We start from the raw sequence: 23,176 nt of genomic DNA, 5'->3' as shown, positions 1-23,176 counted from the left end.
TCCATCCCCCTCCCCCCAACAACCCCCCACCACCACCCACCCCTCACCATTAACGAGACCGCCAAAGAGTCCCTGTCCGTGGCCACTGAGGCGGGGGCACCTTGCTTGTCGGACCGAGGCGGCCATGATTGTGATGATGATGATGGTGATGATGATGATGGCTTGGTGAGATCGGGGCGTGGCTCTGGGGACGCGTTCGACTCTTCGAACCCGCCCCAACCTTCCGATGACGACTCCCATTTTTACCGCACCTTCTCCCCGGTAACAGATGAGACCTTGTTGTTGTCGTCCTCCGGGCGGCCGGGCGGTGAAGCGGGCGGCCGCCGGCGAGCTCACGGTGCCGGTGCTACCGCCGCCGCCGGTGCCGCGCCCCCCGGGCGGGACAGCGGGACTTCTTCTCCTCCTCCTCCTCCTCCTTTTAGACCAAACAAACACCCACCCTCCTCCGGCAGCGGCCGCGCCAGGCCGACAGCCCCCGACCAGAGCCGCACCGCTGCCACCACCACCACCGCCGCTGCCTCAACCGCCGGAGCCAAACGGCCGGCCGGCAAAACCAATAGCCGCGAAACGCTAACGCAACCCCGCCGGCGCCGCCCCGAGCTAGCGCCGCGCCCCACTGCTACCGCCGCCGCGTCCGTCGAGCTAGGCCGCGCCAAGCCCAGGGGCTCCCCCTTAATAACCTCCCCCTTCATGTCCCATAATGTACCCACAGCACTCCCCACCCAGCCGGGCGTCAGGCGAGTCCCGTCGGCGGGCGGCGGGCCGTCGGAGGTGGTCCGCGAGGCTAGCAGCACCACCGGGATGGTCGTCGGCATCGTGGCGGCCGCCGCCCTGTGCATCCTCATCCTGCTGTACGCCATGTACAAGTACAGGAACAGGGACGAGGGCTCCTACCTGGTGGACGAGAGCCGCAACTACATCACCAACTCGGCCGTGACGTCGCAGAGCAACGGCGCCGCCTGCAAGGACAAGCCGCACGGCGCCAAGGGCGGCAACAAGAAGCAGAAAAACAAGGACAAGGAGTACTACGTGTGAGAGAGAGACGCTCGCTCGCTCGCTCGCCCAGCCTGCTTGCGCGAGAAAGAGAGAGAGAGAGAGTGTTATACGTGAGATAGAGAGAAGCGCGCGAACGTTTGAGAGAACATTTATTTATCAGTTTCCTCGCAAAAGGAGCTATACGACGAACGATGGTATATAAAAAAACGTGGAACTTTTGAACCTCATACTCCGCCCGTGCTGACTTGACTGACTGACTGACAGGTCTGAACTGATGCCATGCACTGTAACATAAAAGCACACTTACTATTGTAAGCATTACCGAGAAAAAGGCTAACTAGCGAAACTTTTAGTGACCTTAAACTCTTGTAAATCCGGTGGGAGATTTATCAGCGTAGAGATAATTTCACAGCCACATCATCCTCCTAACGGTGACTTTTAGAGCTATGTGATCCTTGGCGTTTAAAACTGAACGATAAAAACAAAACAAAAACAACGTTTGTTTTCTTTTTGTAAACCTGTTGATGATGACAAAAAGGCTCATAATCTTGACCATGTTCAGCATGTAAGCAACATGTAGTGCTTAACAACGAGTGGGTCAGGACACTAAATCATTGTACACGTCGATGGAGAAAAAAAAAGAAAACTCTTGCCATATACGGATATGACAAATATTTGTATTGTTTATACATTATACGAGTGTGGTGTCTTATTTTAGTTTTCTTTTTTTTCTTTCTTTTTTTTGCTCTGAGCAAAAGAAAAAAATATATACAATTACTGTGTATCAAATGAAACCAAGTCGCTAAAGGTAGATCTTGTAGGATCTATTAGCTCTGATTTCAACAACAACAACAACTATTACTCTCATTGTCTGACAGAGTGACTCTGATAAAAAATATATATATATAATACTAATGTGTGCTTATGGCGAGATGTGGTCGGTTTCTCTTGTCTCGGTTTTGAAAAATAGTAACAAAAAAAACAAAAAAAAAACAAAGCAACTGATTGTAAAATGCATGCCATCCTGAGTCTGTGGTAGCCGTGCCGCGCACCGTGACGGCGCTCGGCACGGTGAAAAAGTGACGCATTAAAAAACGGCCCCCGGTTCAAGTCCTGGGGGCCGTTTTCTTGGACGCACTTGTTCTCGACGACGAGGCCAAAAACGATTTCTCCTACATCGTCAGATCGGAACTTTTTGCAGCCCTCAAACTTTTATTAATTTTTATCTTTTTTTTTTTTTTTGTCTCATCCCTTGGGGAAAAAAAAGAATAATGTCCGCCACAAACCGTACAGTAATGTTCTCTTTAACAGTTAAAAAAAAAAGAAGGTCTAATGTTGTGCGGGCGGGCCGTGTAACCTTTTGGCAAACCTCCTCTGTATGTCGGTTTCATTGCCTATATGGTTCTATTTTCTAACGGAAGGGGAGGACGACAGATGCAGTACTATAACACTGTTATAACAGATGTCTATACGAAAAATAAACCTTAACGTGAGAAGTGTGAAAAATTCTATCTGTTGCTGTCAACGGTCGACTGTGTCAAAAACCACCAGAAATGTGTTTACATAACAAGTATTTTATTACATGCATAGTCGTCGTACTTTGTAGGTATAGAGAGATATTGTACATATACGTATATACCATGACAGTTGTAACTCTTTTTTAGTACCTCTATTGTACAGATTGAAACATAAATGGGTTTATCCGTGTTATTTCATGACGAAAATCTATAACTGTTAAAAGGAGAGAGAGAGAGAGAGAGAGAGAGAGAGAGAGAGAGAGAGAGAGAGAGAGAGAGAGAGAGAGAGAGAGAGAGAGAGAGAGAGAGAGAGAGAGAGAGAGAGAGAGAGAGAGAGAGAGAGAGAGAGAGAGAGAGAGAGAGAGAGAGAGAGAGAGAGAGAGAGAGATTAATGGCTATTTTGTACAAAGAAGAGAGGATGGACAGAGATAATGTTGTTTAGCCTAGAGATGTTTCTGAAGTCGCATGGTTATTTGAACTGCTCTGAAAGTTTGTCCAGCAAAGAATACAACCAGATGCCCTCTTCTCTGCTGTGTGTTGTACTGGGTGTATTAACGCTCTGGTGTCATTTCTATCTGAAAGAGAATAAAAATAAAAATGAAACGCTTAAAAACTTAAGACCTGGAAGACGGACGTGACGTGAGTGGATGGTGGGGAGGTCAGAGGTCAGCTCAAGGTTGTTATCGTTTAGATTTTTTATTTTTGTTTTTTATTTTAGTTTATATTTTCAATTTCACTTTAGGTTAGATTATTTAAAAAAATAAAGGAGGAGTTCACCCTAAAAAAAATACTTATTTTCTATCAATTACACACCCCATGAAGCCTTGAATTCATGTGGATTTTTTTTTTGTTTTGGTCACATTCCTGAGCCAATAATGTGATACTGACCGATGGCCGGGTCATCAAATTATTGGCCTAGGAATGCGACACAAACTAAGAAATCTCCATATTCAATGCTTCATGGGGTGTGTAATTGATAGAAAATAAGTATTCTTGGGGGTGAACTACTCCTTTAAGTGGGCTATATAATTTAGTTTAGTTTCTTATTATCTTTAAACAAGTTTTTGTGTTTGTTTCAGTTCTTTTTTTTTTGTACTATGGGAGAATCGGGGGGTGAGATTCCAAAAGCTGAGATAAAAAATATATAAAATATCAGATCTGCAAGCTCACAAAGTGTCGCATCGCAACACGTTGTGAGCTTCTAGATCTGATATCTTCACAATTTTTAAAGAGTTTAGATTTTTTTCACAATAGGGCTAAAAATTGGTACAGCTAAATGACATGGAATAAATATTGACAAAGACTAAAGGACATGTTCTCTATGATTTTACTGTAAACACACAATACGCTTTCAGTTAGTTGTTGTCATTTTCTTTTATTTCAGTTAACTAAAATGTTTTGTCAATTTAGTTTATTTTAATTTTGTTAGATTTATTTAACTATTATAACCCTGGTGCATTTGTCCCTCCTTCTATTCATTGTTTTTGTGTCTTAAATGTTTTTTGTGATTGTGTTACCATTCTGCATTTCCATTCCCCACTACAACAATCCTGAGTGTTAATGTAACTCTGAGACAAACAAATGACCCGTAAGGGTCCATTTAGTTCCATCTGCACACTCTCAGAGTTACAGTTCCATTTGGGATCCATTTGTACACCTGGAGTTAATTAACACTGAGGATTGTCAGTGTGTATGCCATTGTTATCACATACTTGGTTATTGGTTCATATTGAAGTTTTACATTTTTTTTGTTTTGTTAAATGAACATATATTTTCTTTTCTATTATTTTTATTACTTTTTTCATATTTAATTTTTCACAAAATTGCTTGGCAATAAATACAAAAAATCTACTCAAATGTGTCTCAATGTGTGTCTGAACTGGGTGTGGTCTGATACGTTATAGTTTGAAGTAATGTGCTGTAAGTATGTTCATTAATTACCAAGTTGTATTATATTAATTGATTACAGTAGCGATATTTCATCAGTCCAACTTTGTCCCTCAGTAGAGGGATGTTTTAACCCTTGAAGCCCTGAAGAAGCATCTGTGTCACTTTTTGATTTGAGCTAAAAAGCTTGTAGATCTGCTATTTTTGAAAAGTTGTGAAAATGTGTGCAAATCTTTTAATATATATTGTTTTAAAGCGAAAAATTTTAACTCAAATCTTTGCTTCCGGGGGGTCCCTGAAACATATATTTTTAGATGGGGGTCCGTGGCTAAATACATGTCATTTTGGGGGTCCTTGACATGGAAAAAAGAACCACTGATATTATGGCGACATAAGTTTTTTCAAAAAACTGTTAAATCCCCCAGAAGCAAAGATTTGAGTTACAAATGTTCGCTTTTGAAACTCAAATCTCAAGATTTGCAAAAAAAATAACGATATTTCTAAAATAGCAGATCTACAAGCTCATAGCGCGGCACTCGGTGATTGGTAGTGACTTTTTTTTTGGTCCCTAACATTCATCGAGCTCTGGACTTAGTCATTTTTTTTCCGTTTCGGTAGTGACACAATGGTGTCACTACCGAAACGAAAAAAAAATTGTTCCCCCAAAAACCTGTTAGGAGTACGTTTCAGAAAAATTTAAAGTTGATTGGTAGTGACTTTTTTTTTGGTCCCTAACATTCATCGAGCTCTGGACTTAGTATTTTTTTTTTTCGTTTCGGTAGTGACACAATGGTGTCACTACCGAAACGAAAAACAAATTGTTCCCCCAAAAACCTGTTAGGAGCACGTTTCAGGCAATTTAGATTGATTGGTAGTACTTTGTAGTGGAGTAAAAAAAAAATCACCATGGTGTCACTACCGAAACGAAAGATAGATTGGTAGTACTTTGTAGTGGAGTAAAAAAAAAATCACCATGGTGTCACTACCGAAACGAAAGATAAATCCGAAAAAATCACTAAGTGTGGAGGCCAAAATTGTCCCCCCAAAAACCTGTTAGGAGCACGTTTCAGGCAATTTAAAGCTGATTGGTAGTGACTTTTTTGTGATTTTTTTTTCCGTTTCGGTAGTGACGCTACCGAAACGAAAAAAAAATTGTTCCCCCAAAAACCTGTTAGGAGCACGTTTCAGGCAATTTAAAGCTGATTGGTACTGATTTTTTTGTGATTTTTTTTTTCCGTTTCGGTAGTGACGAAAAGTGACGAGTGACGAAAACAGAAAAAAAATTGTCCCCCCAAAAACCTGTTAGGAGCACGTTTCAGGCAATTTAAAGCTGAATGGTAGTGACTTTTTTGTGATTTTTTTTTTCCGTTTCGGTAGTGACGCTACCGAAACGAAGAAAAAAATGTTACCCCAAAAACCTGTTAGGAGCACGTTTCAGGCAATTTAAAGCTGATTGGTAGTGACTTTTTTGTGATTTTTTTTCCCCGTTTCGGTAGTGACGAAAAGTGACGAGTGACGAAAACAGAAAAAAAAATGTTCCCCCAAAAACCTGTTAGGAGCACGTTTCAGGCTATTTAAAACTGATTGGTGGTGACTTTTTTGTGATTTTTTTTTTCCGTTTCAGTAGTGACGCTACCGAAACGAAAAAATAATTGTTCCCCCAAAAACCTGTTAGGAGCACGTTTCAGGCAATTTAAAGCTGATTGGTAGTGATTTTTTTGTGATTTTTTTTTTCCGTTTCGGTAGTGACGAAAACAGAAAAAAAATTGTTCCCCCAAAAACCTGTTAGGAGTACGTTTCAGGCAATTTAGAGTTGATTGGTAGTACTTTGTTGTGGAGTAATTTTTTTTCACCATTGTGTCACTACCGAAACGTTTTAGTGTCACTACCGAACGTTAAATCCGAAAAAATCACTAAGTTTAGAGGCCAAAATCGTCCCCCCCAAAACTTTGTACTGGAGTCATTTTTTTATTTTTTTGTTCACCATTGTGTCACTACCGAAACGAATGTTAAATCCGAAAAAATCACTAAGTGTGGAGGCCAAAATCGTCCCCCCAAAAACCTGTTAGGAGTACGTTTCAGGCAATTTAGAGTTGATTGGTAGTACTTTGTAGTGGAGTAATTTTTTCTTTCACCATTGTGTCACTACCGAAACGAAAGTTAAATCCGAAAAAATCACTAAGGTATTCTCTAAAATTCAAATGGTAGCCGATATGTCCTAAGTAGGCCGAACGTTGTAGAGTTGGAACGGAGTTTGTAGCTAAAAGTATGAAGGACTAGTTAGGGGTCAAAAAACGGGCCGAATATGTAGTGACAATAACGTCAGTGTGCTCGCTAAGTATATACTGTATGTATACTTTAACAGTATATACTTTAACAACCAACAGCCTCAAATCACTCTAAGATTGCCACATTGTTGACCTGACCTGGAATCGTATCCAGGACCTAGACCTATGGTTCACCAGGCAGGCCCACTAACCACTCAGCTATGGCACTCTGATTAACATCATGTCAGAAAATGAAAGGAAACAAAAGTCTGACTATACTGAGTCAGAGTCAAGCTTTACAAAATGTAAGTTGTGTAAAAAAAAGTCTGACTATACTAAGTTGTTATTTGTTTGTTTAAGTCAGGCTATACTCTACTCAGAGTCATAAGTTTACAAAATGTACTAAAGTACAGTGAACGTCTGTGCGGTTTGTCTTCATCACTGAAAATAACGTACATGTAAACAGATATAAAACTGCTGTCATGTGCAGTTGGGGTGAAGAAACACAACCATTTCACTCCTAATAGTACCTATTTGATTTGACATCCTGACTTGCTGCTGTGGCTGAGGCTTGAACCTGTTACCTGCGGCTCACTAGTCAGTGCCTCTATCCATTCACCTACAGCTGTTTCTTGGGAATCTGTGGTTCTAAAACGTTTTGTCGTCAACCCTTACCCCTGTCGATCCAATTATTAGCAATTGTACCCTCTGTCTCCTTTCCATCCTCCAACCACACATCCCTGGCATAAATGACCTGAAAAAGACAGCACAAACATGTTAGTGCAATATCAGAAAATAAATGACGTGAACCATAGCCAACAAGCCTTTTCTGTCATTATCTACTTGCTCTTCAATCCACAGTGGGCCACCACAGATCCAGTGGTGGCCCACAGGTGTAAGAGCCTGACTGAGAAACAGAAGGTTATGAGTTTGATTCTTAATCCTGATATTGTGTGAAATTTAAATAACTATATAGATAGATTCTTTTTATGGTTATCATTTATGTTTTAAATGTACATCTCTTTCATGGAGGGCCCTGGTACTAGATCTTTTCACATTGGGGTCAATTTGGACAACAAAATGTTTTAGAACCACAGATTCCAAGGAGACCACTGTAGGTGAATGGATAGAATGACTGACTAGTGAGCCAAAGGTACCAGGTTCCAGGCTCAACTATGGCATCAAGTCGGGATGTCCCTGAGCAAGACATTTCAAACTGCTCCTCTGAGGGCAGACATCAACTGTGTAAAGCTGAATTTCCCCCAAAGGATCAATTAGGTATTATTATTAGGAGTGAAATGGTCCAACTGCACAGGACAGCAGTTTTATGTCTGGTTACATGTATGGAGACAAACCGCAGACACAACTTATTCAAGTCTTACTTAAACAAATAATAATTATTTAAACTTTTTTCATTTTTTTACACAACTTGTATTTTGTAAAGCTTGACTTTCCTTTCATATTCAAACATTATTTTAATCACAGTGCCGTGGCTAGTGGATCTGCCTGGTGAACCAGAGGTCCTGGGTACCATTTCAGGTCAACAATGTGTGTGCCTTAGAATGATTTGAGACTGCTAGTTGTTAAAGTGCAGAGGACACATTTCACATATGTACATAACAGTATATACTTAACGAGCACACTGATGTTACTGTCACTACTTATTCTGCCAGTTTTTTTTACATCTAACTCCTTCATACGTTTAGCTACAAACTTCATTCCAACTCTACAACATATTCAAACTCAGTACTTGAGTCAAAATATAGACACCCCTGGTAACAGCCTCAAATCACTCTAAGATTGCCACATTGTTGACCTGACCTGAAATCGTACCCAGGACATCCAGGACCTTTGGTTCACCAGGCAGGACCTTTGGTTCACCAGGCAGGCCCACTAACCACTCAGCTATGGCACTCTGATTAACATCAGAAAATGAAAGGAAGCAAAAGTCTGACTATACTGAGTCAGAGTCAAGCTTTACAAAATGTAAGTTGTGTAAAAAAAAGTCTGACTATACTAAGTTGTTATTTGTTTGTTTAAGTCAGGCTATACTCTACTCAGAGTCTTAAGTTTAAAGTCTGACTATACTAAGTTGTTATTTGTTTGTTTAAGTCAGGCTATACTCTACTCAGAGTCATAAGTTTACAAAATGTACTAAAGTAGAGTGAACGTCTGTGCGGTTTGTCTCCATCACTGAAAATCACGTACATGTAAACAGATATAAAACTGCTGTCCTGTGCAGTTGGGGTGAAAAAACACAACCATTCTACTCCTAATAATACCTATTTGATTTGACATCCTGACATCCTGACTTGCTGCTGTGGCTGAGCCTTGAACCTGTTACCTGCGGGTCACTAGTCAGTGACTATCCATTCATTCACCTACAGCTTTTTCCTTGAAATATGTGGTTCTAAAACATTTTGTTGTCAACCCCCCAAATTGACATGTATTTTGGGCAGTGGACCCCAATGTGAAAAGTAACATTTATTTAAGTTATTTGAAAAGTAACATTTATTTAAGTTATTTGTCTTGTTTGTTGTTCAAGTCAAAGCACCAGGAAGGCTGTATTTTTTGGCCAACAGTTAGCTCAATGGGTTGAGATGCAGTATTCATGATCCAGAGGCCATGAGTTCAAGTTCAAATCCCACTGGAGTTCAAGTTCAAATCCCACTGGTGTCTTTACTGTGATGCTTTCCTTTGCAGACTGGCTTCAAGAAGATCAAGTGAAAAACACCAGGAAGGCTGTATTTGTCATCCAACTGCTTAGCTCAATGGGTTGAGGTGCAGTAGAGCGTCTGTCCAATAACATGACTTGACTGGGTTCGATTCCCACTCGAGTCAAGTGTCCCCGGTAACTTGGGGCACTTGACTCGAACCAAGTCAAGTTTAGTTAATTCTAAAAAAATAAATAAACAAGTTATAACCACCAGGAAACCTGTAACTTTCAGCCAGGAAACCTGTAACTTTCAGCCAACAGCATAGCTTCAACGCATAGCTTAAATCTTTACTGTGATGCTTTCCTTTGCAGACTGGCTTCCAGAAGATCAAGTGAAAAACACCAGGAAGGCTGTATTTGTCATGCTGTATTTGTCATCCAACTGCTTAGCTCAATGGGTTGAGATGCAGTAGAGCGTCTGTCCAATAACATGACTTGGATCGATTCCCACTTGAGTCAAGTGCCCCAAGTTACCGGGGACACTTGACTCGAGTGGGAATCGAACCAAGTCAAGTCATGTTATTGGAGACTCTACCAGTTGAGCTATGCTGTTGGCTGAGAGTTATAGGTTTCCTGGTGGTTATAACTTGTTTTTCTAGAAGTTAGTCTGCAAAGGGAAGCATCACTAAGGATATCAGTCAATAAGGATATCAGTCGATATCAGTCAATTTATCCGTCGCCCCAAGTTACCGGGGACACTTGACTCGAGTGGGAATCGAACCAAGTCAAGTCATGTTATTGGAGACTCTACCAGTTGAGCTATGCTGTTGGCTGAGAGTTATAGGTTTCCTGGTGGTTATAACTTGTTTTTCTAGAAGTTAGTCTGCAAAGGGAAGCATCACTAAGGATATCAGTCAATAAGGATATCAGTCGATATCAGTCAATTTATCCGTCGCCCCAAGTTACCGGGGACACTTGACTCGAGTGGGAATCGAACCCAGTCAAGTCATGTTATTGGACAGACGCTCTACTGCACCTCAACCCATTGAGCTAAGCAGTTGGATGACAAATACAGCCTTCCTGGTGTTTTTCACTTGATCTTCTTGAAGCCAGTCTGCAAAGGAAAGCATCACAGTAAAGACACCAGTGGGATTTGAACTTGAACTCATGGCCTCTGGATCATGAATACTGCATCTCAACCCATTGAGCTAACTGTTGGCCAAAAAATACAGCCTTCCTGGTGCTTTGACTTGAACAACAAACAAGACAAATAACTTAAATAAATGTTACTTTTCAAATAACTTAAATAAATGTTACTTTTCACATTGGGGTCCACTGCCCAAAATACATGTCAATTTGGGGGGTTGACAACAAAATGTTTTAGAACCACATATTTCAAGGAAAAAGCTGTAGGTGAATGAATGGATAGTCACTGACTAGTGACCCGCAGGTAACAGGTTCAAGGCTCAGCCACAGCAGCAAGTCAGGATGTCAGGATGTCAAATCAAATAGGTATTATTAGGAGTAGAATGGTTGTGTTTTTTCACCCCAACTGCACAGGACAGCAGTTTTATATCTGTTTACATGTACGTGATTTTCAGTGATGGAGACAAACCGCACAGACGTTCACTCTACTTTAGTACATTTTGTAAACTTATGACTCTGAGTAGAGTATAGCCTGACTTAAACAAACAAATAACAACTTAGTATAGTCAGACTTTAAACTTATGACTCTGAGTAGAGTATAGCCTGACTTAAACAAACAAATAACAACTTAGTATAGTCAGACTTTTTTTTACACAACTTACATTTTGTAAAGCTTGACTCTGACTCAGTATAGTCAGACTTTTGCTTCCTTTCATTTTCTGATGTTAATCAGAGTGCCATAGCTGAGTGGTTAGTGGGCCTGCCTGGTGAACCAAAGGTCCTGCCTGGTGAACCAAAGGTCCTGGATGTCCTGGGTACGATTTCAGGTCAGGTCAACAATGTGGCAATCTTAGAGTGATTTGAGGCTGTTACCAGGGGTGTCTATATTTTGACTCAAGTACTGAGTTTGAATATGTTGTAGAGTTGGAATGAAGTTTGTAGCTAAACGTATGAAGGAGTTAGATGTAAAAAAAACTGGCAGAATAAGTAGTGACAGTAACATCAGTGTGCTCGTTAAGTATATACTGTTATGTACATATGTGAAATGTGTCCTCTGCACTTTAACAACTAGCAGTCTCAAATCATTCTAAGGCACACACATTGTTGACCTGAAATGGTACCCAGGACCTCTGGTTCACCAGGCAGATCCACTAGCCACGGCACTGTGATTAAAATAATGTTTGAATATGAAAGGAAAGCAGTCTCAAATCATTCTAAGGCACACACATTGTTGACCTGGTTCACCAGGCAGATCCACTAGCCACGGCACTGTGATTAAAATAATGTTTGAATATGAAAGGAAAGCAGTCTCAAATCATTCTAAGGCACACACATTGTTGACCTGAAATGGTACCCAGGACCTCTGGTTCACCAGGCAGATCCACTAGCCACGGCACTGTGATTAAAATAATGTTTGAATATGAAAGGAAAGTCAAGCTTTACAAAATACAAGTTGTGTAAAAAAATGAAAAAAGTTTAAATAATTATTATTTGTTTAAGTAAGACTTGTTGTGTCTGCGGTTTGTCTCCATACATGTAACCAGACATAAAACTGCTGTCCTGTGCAGTTGGACCATTTCACTCCTAATAATAATACCTAATTGATCCTTTGGGGGAAATTCAGCTTTACACAGTTGATGTCTGCCCTCAGAGGAACAGTTTGAAATGTCTTGCTCAGGGACATCCTGACTTGATGCCATAGTTGAGCCTTGAACCTGGTAGCTGACTTGATGCCATAGTTGAGCCTTGAACCTGGTACCTTTGGCTCACTAGTCAGTCATTCTATCCATTCACCTACAGTGGTCTCCTTGGAATCTGTGGTTCTAAAACATTTTGTTGTCCAAATTGACCCCAATGTGAAAAGATCTAGTACCAGGGCCCTCCATGAAAGAGATGTACATTTAAAACATAAATGATAACCATAAAAATAATATATCTATATAGTTATTTAAATTTCACACAATATCAGGATTAAGAATCGAACTCATAACCTTCGAACTCATAACCTTCTGTTTCTCAGTCAGGCTCTTACACCTGTGGGCCACCACTGGATCTGTGGTGGCCCACTGTGGATTGAAGAGCAAGTAGATAATGACAGAAAAGGCTTGTTGGCTATGGTTCACGTGGTTCACGTCATTTATTTTCTGATATTGCACTAACATGTTTGTGCTGTCTTTTTCAGGTCATTTATGCCAGGGATGTGTGGTTGGAGGATGGAAAGGAGACAGAGGGTACAATTGCTAATAATTGGATCGACAGGGGTAAGGGTTGACGACAAAACGTTTTAGAACCACAGATTCCCAGGAAACAGCTGTAGGTGAATGGATAGAGGCACTGACTAGTGAGCCGCAGGTAACAGGTTCAAGCCTCAGCCACAGCAGCAAGTCAGGATGTCAAATCAAATAGGTACTATTAGGAGTGAAATGGTTGTGTTTCTTCACCCCAACTGCACATGACAGCAGTTTTATATCTGTTTACATGTACGTTATTTTCAGTGATGAAGACAAACCGCACAGACGTTCACTGTACTTTAGTACATTTTGTAAACTTATGACTCTGAGTAGAGTATAGCCTGACTTAAACAAACAAATAACAACTTAGTATAGTCAGACTTTTTTTTACACAACTTACATTTTGTAAAGCTTGACTCTGACTCAGTATAGTCAGACTTTTGTTTCCTTTCATTTTCTGACATGATGTTAATCAGAGTGCCATAGCTGAGTGGTTAGTGGGCCTGCCTGGTGAACCATAGGTCTAGGTCCTGGATACGATTCCAGGTCAGGTCAACAATGTGGCAATCTTAGAGTGATTTGAGGCTGTTGGTTGTTAAAGTATATACTGTTAAAGTATATATACAGTATATACTTAGCGAGCACACTGACGTTATTGTCACTACATATTCGGCCCGTTTTTTGACCCCTAACTAGTCCTTCATACTTTTAGCTACAAACTCCGTTCCAACTCTACAACGTTCGGCCTACTTAGGACATATCGGCTACCATTTGAATTTTAGAGAATACCTTAGTGATTTTTTCGGATTTAACTTTCGTTTCGGTAGTGACACAATGGTGAAAGAAAAAATTACTCCACTACAAAGTACTACCAATCAACTCTAAATTGCCTGAAACGTACTCCTAACAGGTTTTTGGGGGGGCCGATTTTGGCCTCCAGACTTAGTGATTTTTTCGGATTTAACTTTCGTTTCGGTAGTGACACAATGGTGAACAAAAATAATTACTCCACTACAAAGTTTTGGTCAAATAGAACCGAATTAGACCCGAATTAGACCCCTTCAGATGGGATGTAGACAGGGCTGTATGTGTTGTATTACTTACTGTACCTCTCGCCGGGTCAAGACATCTCATGCTCGTTCAGCGTGGAGCACACGAGGGTAAACACAAAGTGCACTCTGCTTAGTGCACTGGGAGTCCTGTGTGGTCACCTATACACTCGCTGGGTTAGAGGGATCTCAAATGACTTGCTGAGTAAAAAAACAACATGGCACACATGGCCCCCAGCCCGAAGGCTACCCGAAGGCTAACCGGGAGGGCTCTGGTAAAAACAACCAAACAAGACAAACAAGACGATGGACAACTAAGAAATGACAACAAAAAAAAAAAACTCTGTACCTCAATAGGGCATAGCAGTGGCGGCCATTTTCTGGTTCCACTCCAAGATAGTCAATGCATTTTTCCCATTGACATTTCCAAAACTATTTATATAATTCATTTAAGCCTAGAATCAAGCCATCCGGGGTCCTGGTGAATCATGACCATATTTTTTTTTTCTGTGATTTTATTTTATTTTATATTTAGTTATATGATATAGTATATTTAATAAATACCCTTTGTTTTGCCATTTTCTCAATTTTTTTTTCTCCACAAAATCAAACGTTTTATGGTCATGATTCACCAAGACGGCTTGATTCTAGGCTTAAAATAATTGAAATAAATATTTTTAGAAATGTCAATGGGAAAAATGCATTGACTATTTTAGAGTGGAACCAGAAAATGGCCGCCACTGCCATGCCCTATACAGGCTGAGGGTCATCAATGTGTCTGAGTCTGTGGCAATCTTTTAATTTTTTACGTTAAGACTCAATTACTGAATGTCTCATGTCTCAGATACTGTATATCACTGATTTACTAAGACACATAAGGGGTACAGTTGTCAGTGGTGGAAAAAGTACAAAAATTCTTTACTTAAGTAAAAGTACCAATACTGCAATATTAAAATACTCTGTTACAAGTAAAAGTCCACAATTAAAAATGTACTTGAGTAAAAGTACAAAATATTGGCATCCTATACTTAAAGTATCAAAAGTAAAAGTACTAAATATTTGAAAATAGCAGATCTACAAGCTCACAACACGTCGCGATGCGACGCGTTGTGAGCTTGTAGATCGGCTATTTTCAAATAGCCTATGTCTAAAATAAGGCTAAAGTGGTTAATGTATGTTTTATAATGTATATAATTTATATCTGAAAAGTAACTAGTAACTAAAGTAGTGGAGTAAAAGTATAATATTTGCCTCTGAGATGTAGTGGAGTAGAAGTAAAAGTATTGGAAATTGGAAATACTCAAGTAAAGTACAAATACATCAAAATTGTACTCTTAAAGTAAATGTACTTAGTTACTTTCCACCACTGACAGTTGTTCTCCAACTCAAGGAACCCCATAACTCAGAGTGCACAAATGGAACCACATTTGGTTCCATTTGTGCACTCTGAGTTGTAAAGGTTTGTGTTTTTCTGGTAATAATATTCCAATAATTGTTATGTCCATGGCAAAGATAGAATTTTAACAAAAATGTCCACCACAAGCCAGCATGGCGATGACCCCACCAAGTGTATCGTACAGATACGCAGTGTCGAACAACGTGATAACTTTAAACACAAGCGACAAACCCCGGACATGGCAGAAGCCAAATCGGGCCGAGCAACAGCAGAAGCACTTGATGAAGAGGAGAGAATCTAGCTCCGCCATGCAGGAATAATAGCTAATTATAATAGCTATACTTCTGTACACTGAGCTCTTACCAAGTGAAAAAAAACCTGCAAAGCTCCAAATGTCAACCAACCCATTGAGACCTGGAACTGTGTCATTTTTAGATTTGAGCTAAAAAGCATTATTTTACACTTTGGGCTATTCAAAAATAACAGATCTACAAGCTCATAGTGCGGCACCGAGTGCCGCGCTATGAGCTTGTAGATCTGCTATTTTTGAAAATTCATGAAAATGTGTACACATCTTTGAATATATAAATTTTTAACTCAAATCTTTGCTTCTGGGGGGTCCCTGGAACAAAATATTTTGATGGGGGTCCGCGGCCAAATACATATCATTCTGGGGGTCCTTGACATGAAAAAAGATTGAGCACCACTGATATATAGAAACATACGTTTTTCAGAAAACTGTTGAGATTTAGGAGACATGTAGAATCGGCTTCAGGTCTCAATGGGTTAAAAAAGAAAAGGAATAGGCAGAAAGTAGTGCTGGATGGGGCTTTATCAGTACCACCTCCAGCCGCAGTATCATGGTCAGTATCATGACAGTATCATGACAGTATCATGACAGTATCATGGTCAGTATCATGATACTCCTCAAAACGTTATATATAAAATAAAATACATACACATTGTACAACACATCATTGTCATTCTTCATCCATGATCATGGTAGTATCATGGTCAGTATCATCAGTATCATGTCATGTTTTTGACAACATGCTATAGCAAGACATTTTTCATGGTTTTCAACGACATATGGCATGACATGTTGTGTGATTTTCATACTGTCATGCACAAATATAGCATGTTGTTGAAAATCATGAAAAAGGCATTAAAAATGTTATGCTATAGCAGCTGATCAATTGGACCGAACAACCACAATTAGGCCTAAGCACATTTTTCAAGCGCACTTACTTGACTTGTTTACCTATCTCTCTTCCCTTTATGTGAAATGCTTGAGACATGTGAACCACCACAACATTCCAGAGACGAAAAACACCAGTGATTTTCTCCTTTTTTTATTTTTTATTTTACACAACATAACAACACGGTACATGTTGTCTTTTTCTGTACAGAAGCTTTCCCAGGAGCCTTTCCATCAAAGGCCATCTCAGAGCAACGTCAGTGAAAAGCTCAGATGTTTTTTTTTTTATGTTCTCTCTCTTTTTTTTTATCTTCCTTTAAAAAATATCAATTTCATAAGAGGTCCAGTAAAGAGTCTTTGTTGTTTTTGTTGTTGTGTAGTACGTACACCTTCAGTTTCTCTGTCTATACGTTATCAAATGTCTTTTTCTTTTTTTGTCGTCATTTTCTCTCATTAGGTAAGAAAGGCTATGTGTGAAATCTCTCTGTTTCTTGGGGTTTTTCCTTGCCTCCATCTCCAAATCCATTTTCTTTGCGGTAATACGGTCCTGTAATCCGGTTAAAACGAGTCTGGGCAGAAAAGAAGGTCTGAAAGAATGTGAGCGCAAAAGAAAGGCACCAAATGCTGTTCTCTTGCCACTGTAGGAGGGGGAAAAACACACGTTTGTTACGTGTGTTTGTGTGTTACGGAGGAATGGTGTACTTTCTCAGTTTTACTTTTTTATACGTTTTTTTTTTGCCTTTTTGTGGTAGTATTTTCGAGGGGTCGTGTTGTGTGTGTGTGTGGCTCGGGAAGAGGATGTGGCCCCTGCATTGTCCCGTGGGAGACCCCGTGGTCTTTTGTGCTATAATGGTGGACGCAAACAAGAGACACCTACAAGGCAAGCATCCACTGACTGAATGACTGCAAAACAATGGAGTACAACCGTTGGTTGAGGTGTAACTGAAAAAAAAAAAAACCTACGTCAACTGAACTTAAAATTAACTGCTGAGAAAAAAGACAGAAAAATAAATTACAGTAGAAAATTAAGAGATGCACGCGCACGCGCACACACACACACACACACACACACACACACAGTTATACTGTTCTCAGGCGTTCGACCGGTAAACTGAAGTCAGATTTATACTTGGTTGTGTGCCAGACGGTGTTGTGCAGCTAAACTAGTGAATCTATAAGCTTACACAGCATTCAGAGCGTGACACGCTGTGTAAGCTTATAGATCTGCTATTCCAGGTGGCAACAGCTGGCTTTTTGAAAGGAACTCACGCAAACATACTGTAAAGTTCTCCCGAAACACATGTAAAAACACACACACACACACACACACACCTAAAAACGCTAACAAACAAAAAGGTAAAACACAATCGGGCGTGTCCATTTTTTCTTTTTTTTCTCCCTCTTTTAAACTGTGCTTTCCAGGATCCAATCGGTGCCGGCACCTTTGTCGGAGTCTCCTCCCCCGTCTTTAGGGATGAGCATGCCGCTCATCGATTGGCTCCGTTTGCTTCGAAACATGCGCCCCAACTTGGGCCCCGCCCCCCCTGCCGCCGCCGTGTGAGGCGAGGAGGAGGAGGAGTAGAGAGTCTTTGTCGAGCCTCCTCCTCCCGCTCCCTCGCTCAGCGAGAACCTCCGGGAGGCCTTGCCGCTGCCGCCGCCGCCCCTCGCTCCTCCCTCCTCCGCGGGGAGAGTCTGGTACTTGGAGGAGGAGGAGGAGCGGGGGGAGTGGCCTCCGCGGCGAAGGACGGGGGTGTCTTTGACCCGCAGCGAGGTCAGGGGGCTCGGGGAGGAGGTGGGGGTGGGGCCGTAGAAGGCGAACGGCGGAGGAGGAGGCTGGTTGAGGGAGGTGGAGTTGTTGCGGTTGGTGTTGAGGTTGAGGTTGAGGTTCTCCAGGGGCATGAGGAGGTTCTCGGGGGTCGCGGCGGCGGGGGAAGCGGCGCATGGCGGACCACCGCCGCCGGAGGAGGAGGGGCCTTGGGGGGGCTTGCCGGGCGCCGGCTTCCTCTTGGGCTTGGGCAGCGAGTCGCCGGGGCGCTGCTCCCCTCCGACTCCGCCCATCAGACCCTGCTGGTCCGCCATCAGCGAGCTTCTGTCCCCGGCTACGCCCCCTCCTCCTCTCTGCTCTCCTCCCCCTTGGGGTGGGGGTGGTGGTGGGACTGGCAGGACCCCCACCGCCCCAAGCGCCGCCCTGGCTCAGGACCGACGTGGACGTGGAGCAGTCGGGCAGCGACGTGTCGGACGAGAGCGTCCCGGTGTCCTGCCCCCCCCCGGCCTCCTCCTCCTCCTCCTCCTCCTCCTCCTCCTCCTCCTCCTGATGCCCCAGCAGCTGCACCCGCTCCGCTCCGCTTCTTTCCTCCTCCAGAGGAGAGCGTGTCCGGGCCGATGGAGCCGTGCTTGGAGGAGCTGGGCGTCACGCTGCAGCCTCCACTCTGCTGCCCGTTGGTCTGGGAGTGAACGTTGGTCATCGACAAGGACACGCCCCCACCGCCGCCTTTGTCGCCGTCGCCCGAGTTACACACCTGAGAGAGAGAGAGGGAGAGAGAGAGAGACCCCCACTACATATTGTATAAAATCGTGTTGCAGATTAAACTTTTTCATATAGATTTCATACGACACTTTCATAGACTTTTTGACAGTACTGTCGATGTGTAGCGTTGTGTTTTCCCCCCAATACTTGGTCTGCTCTTTTTCTCCTCTGTGCCGAAAATAGCCGATCTACAAGCTCACAACGCCTCACAGCGTGAGACAGTGTAAGCTTGTAGATCAGGGATGTTGAACTAGATTAGGCAGGGGACCACAATTGTAAAATGACTTGAAGTTCGGGGGCCACAAGACCGTGACAACAAATGTGTTTGTTGTTTGCTATACGTCCAATAGGACACAATAATGGACACATTTTGTCCACTATGGCAGTGGTTTTCAACCAGTGGTCCGGGACCACCAGTGGTCCTTGAGGGAGTAGCAGGGGGTCCCCAGCGAAATTAGTTAACATAGCGTCACAATCATTTTAACCGCTTAGCTTTGGCTATACAAAAATAGCAGATATACAAGCTCATAGCGCGGCACCGAGTGCTGCATCCAACAGCTGCCCCAAACCATCAGAACCCTGAACCCATGCCCGCCATATATTGCCCCCAAAACCAACATCTTGAAAGATGGATTGCACTTTGAATGCATCAGCACTTTTTACCAATGTTGTCTGCTCTCTACTTTTTAATATGCACAATGAGTTGTGGAGAACGGTATTTTGCTCCCCTGTATGCCTAGTGTGTATTGTGGAAGTGGCAATAAAACGTGTGAGTCTCCATATTGACATGCAAAAATGTGTTGCTTGTACATCCACAACTAGTTTAATACAAAGCCATCTCCCTTCTACACCTAACCACCACAGTTATTTAAAATGTAATGATAGCCAACGGTAGACAGTTGGCATTGTATTTGTTTTATGTCAACAGGGAAGAATGTTTTACCAAATTAAATTTAGAGATTGGCAGGTGCCACTTGTCTGTCATTGGTCAACATGAAATATGGGCTTACCTTGAATTGCTTTAAAAAGTATTAGTCTTCTCCAAAGCAGTCTTCTCTTTTTTTCCCCTTCATGTTCAACTGTGTTCAACTACTGAAGAGCCTGAAGAAGAACAAATGACATTTATTTTAATAATGTAGTAGGACTAGGATGTATTGTAAAACATGGTATAAACCCTTTATACTACTTTTTTTCACTTAATGTTCAACCATTATGTCATTGACATGACATGTCTATAATTGAAGAGCAGTTTTTGTGTCCCAATAGGAGAGGAGACAAGGACAGAGAGAACAGTAAAGGAAGAAAGTTGCAAATTAAAAGTGTCCCCCAGTTTTCTTGGCCAGTGTCCTGTCTTCATAAAAATAGCTCAGAACTTACCTTGTGTTGGCAATGCCCATGTTGGCCTCTCAGTCATCGCATAGCACCTGTAATAAGAACAAAAAGTATGTTTTAGAAATTACAAAGTGATATTTTTGCATTAAAACTTTCCAAGACAGATGACTATAAATCGTACCCAGGAGAAATAATAAACCTGTCATATTGTAACTGATGGAGCTGTTTTTTCCTTATCACCCACACAAAGTACCAGACACTTTCATAAAAGGCGACAAAGAAAACACAGACTCAGAACACAGGCAGCCATTGGATGTAGCTCCACGCCATCCCTTCACCCACAGGCCAGCTCCACGCCATCCCTTCACCCACAGGCCAGCTCCACGCCATCCCTTCACCCACAGGCCAGCTCCAGGTCATCCCTTCACCCACAGGCCAGCTCCAGGTCATCCTCTCACCCAGAGGCCAGCTCCACGCCATCCCTTCACCCACAGGCCAGCTCCACGCCATCCCTTCACCCACAGGCCAGCTCCAGGTCATCCCTTCACCCACAGGCCAGCTCCAGGTCATCCCTTCACCCACAGGCCAGCTCCAGGTCATCCCTTCACCCACAGGCCAGCTCCAGGTCATCCTCTCACCCAATGACACAAAGTAAGCGACACACGCACACTTAAGTTGTGTTGTTGGTATTGATGTGCTCTCAAATTGTCATGATAATTTCTTTCAACATATTAGAATTTCAGGTGATAATCACAGTTTTCTTTAGGCCACTTAAGTTCAGAGACTCCCGATGCTCCAGGGGGCTCGGAGCCAGCTTCTCCCGATGTTCCAGGCTCACATACTACCCCCCAGAAAGGTTTGTAGTTTGCTTTATGTGATTTACAGTTTGCTTTATTTAATTTGGAAGAACTAGCTGGCACTAAGTCACATTTGTAGGATATATTAAACCTGTACTTAATGTTAGTTCATACTGAAGAAAAGTAGAGCAAATGACCTCATGGATGCCTGTCTCATCAAACAGAAAGAAGCAAGACGCGCAGGCCCAACTCCACCCCCAACAGACGGGTGTTCTCCACCCCCACCAGACGCCCTCACCCATTCCCTATGCAAGAAGGAAGTAAGGCCCCCACACACACACACACACATGTTCTGCTGTTGGTATGGTTGTGCTCTTTGTAATTGTGATGATCATTTGTTTCTATGCTTTAGAGTTCCAACAGAGAGTACTGGAGTTGCTTGTGGCCATCAGAGACGGCTTGGCGGACTTAAAGCTGGAAAAGGAGAGGGAGACCAGTGGCAGCAACCCTCTACCTGAACAGGTCACAACCTTAGAGGAACTGAACAGCCTCGATCAAACCCTCACAGATGCCAGTGTGAGGCAGCAACTGGTAGGTTTTGCAACTGTAACACAACAGTTTCAAGACTGTAGCATTTCAAGCCGTTATATCACATGCTCTAGTCCATTGGTTCTCAAAGTGGGGTCCGGGGACCCCTAGGGGTCATTGAGGGAGTTCCAGGGGGTCCCCAGCTAAATTATAGATTAGGCACCAAATGGACCCTTATGGGTCTGTAACTCTGAGAGTGTACAAATGGAACCAAATGGAACCTAACGGGTCCATTTGGTTCCATTTGGACACTCTCAGAGTTAAATTAACATAGATTTTACTATATAAATTCAGTTCCAAGAGATAGAAATGCCATTAAATGGGGGTCTGTAGCCCTAATGCATGTCAAACTGGGGGTCCTTGAAATTTAAATGGTTGAAAATCACTGCTAGAGCCGTAAATAAATCTTCTCTTATGGGGGTCCCTGGCATATCTTTTCAAATGGGGGTCCGCGGGCTAATAAAGTCTCAATTTGGGGGTCCTTGACATGAAAAAGTTTGAGAACCACTGCTCTAGTCTACAGTGTATAAAAGCTTATTGTCACTTTTGGACAATGGCAGCATTTGTCCTCAAATTGATTTTGCCTCGGATTTAAAATGCATTAAGGTAGTAGCTCTGTTTGTGCAGTATGTGCAGTAGGTCAAGCACTCTACTCTTGTAAAAACAGTGCGGGACACTCAATGGTTAGTTGTAGACTTTAATTTGGTTGTATTCCATTGGCTAACCTTCTTTTATCACAACAGGTCACACATCTTGCTGCTGTGGTACGGGAGTTTTGTCGGTCATGTTTTCGCATTCACATTGGGTGTATGTAATCTGTGGGAAGCTTATGTCTATCTCGGTTTAGTGGGCAGGCACGGTTTCCACCACATATTTTGTGCAGTGGGTGCATAGTTTTACTCTGTACCTAGTCAAGACTGTTTTGGGTTGATCACCATGCTCAGGCATTCGGACATGGATATTATCTTTGTAGTTCTACGTAGCATTCTGTTTTGCTTTGGTTTTGGGTTGTCTGTGTCCAGTATGTCCTATCTAGCAACATCTAAATTCAATGTATGATTTAGAATGGTGGAGAAATCCTCAACTAACAAAATTACACTTTCTGCTTTGACAACCATTCCTAATACCATTCAAATATGAAAGACTGTCTTGCAGACTCTTTGCATTGGTTTTATAGTGCAGTTTGTTTTCCAATCAAATGTTTCCACCCAGTTGTAGCGCCTACATTGAATTTAGATATCACCAAATGCACTGGTAGGTACAAGGTAGAGATCTGAGACACTTCTGGCTATGCAAGACTACCAGTAGTTGTAGTAAATAGATGTTGAGATTTAAGGTTTAATATTTGATGCTCTGTTGATGAATTGAATACACAGAATCACAATGGGAAGTCCTCAGGATGTTATTGTTGTATACCTTTTAGCATTGGCGTACTGTACCACGGTGCTATTTGTTTCTGTACAAGTTAGAGATGTTCCGATCGATCAGCAACCGATCACAATCGGCCGATAATGCCTATATCAGCTGTGATCGGTAAATAGATCAAAGTGGGGCAGATGTTTCATTGTAGAACAGTGCATTCTCCGGCC

The 23,176-nt window shown here is 42.2% G+C and overlaps 1 protein-coding gene across 5 annotated transcripts in view; it reads left to right on the top strand.

Annotated features, from left to right (window-relative positions):
* nrxn3a (neurexin 3a) overlaps positions 1–1,035 on the top strand; it is a gene marked incomplete at its 3' end in the record, with an annotated part of 238,564 nt that extends 237,529 nt beyond the window's left edge. For all 5 annotated transcript variants that reach the window (XM_084045369.1, XM_084045370.1, XM_084045368.1 and 2 more), the window contains one exon: positions 713–1,035. In XM_084045369.1, coding sequence (XP_083901495.1) covers positions 713–1,035 — 323 coding nt within the window. The remainder of the gene's footprint in view (positions 1–712) is intronic.
* Positions 1,036–23,176: the final 22,141 nt, after the last annotated feature.

This window comes from Gymnoscopelus microlampas (genome assembly GCF_963454915.1).
Source record: "Gymnoscopelus microlampas genome assembly, chromosome: 20".
NCBI lineage: Eukaryota > Metazoa > Chordata > Actinopteri > Myctophiformes > Myctophidae > Gymnoscopelus > Gymnoscopelus microlampas.
Note: the sequence above shows the minus strand (reverse complement) of the source record. Positions and strands in the feature narration are given on the sequence as shown.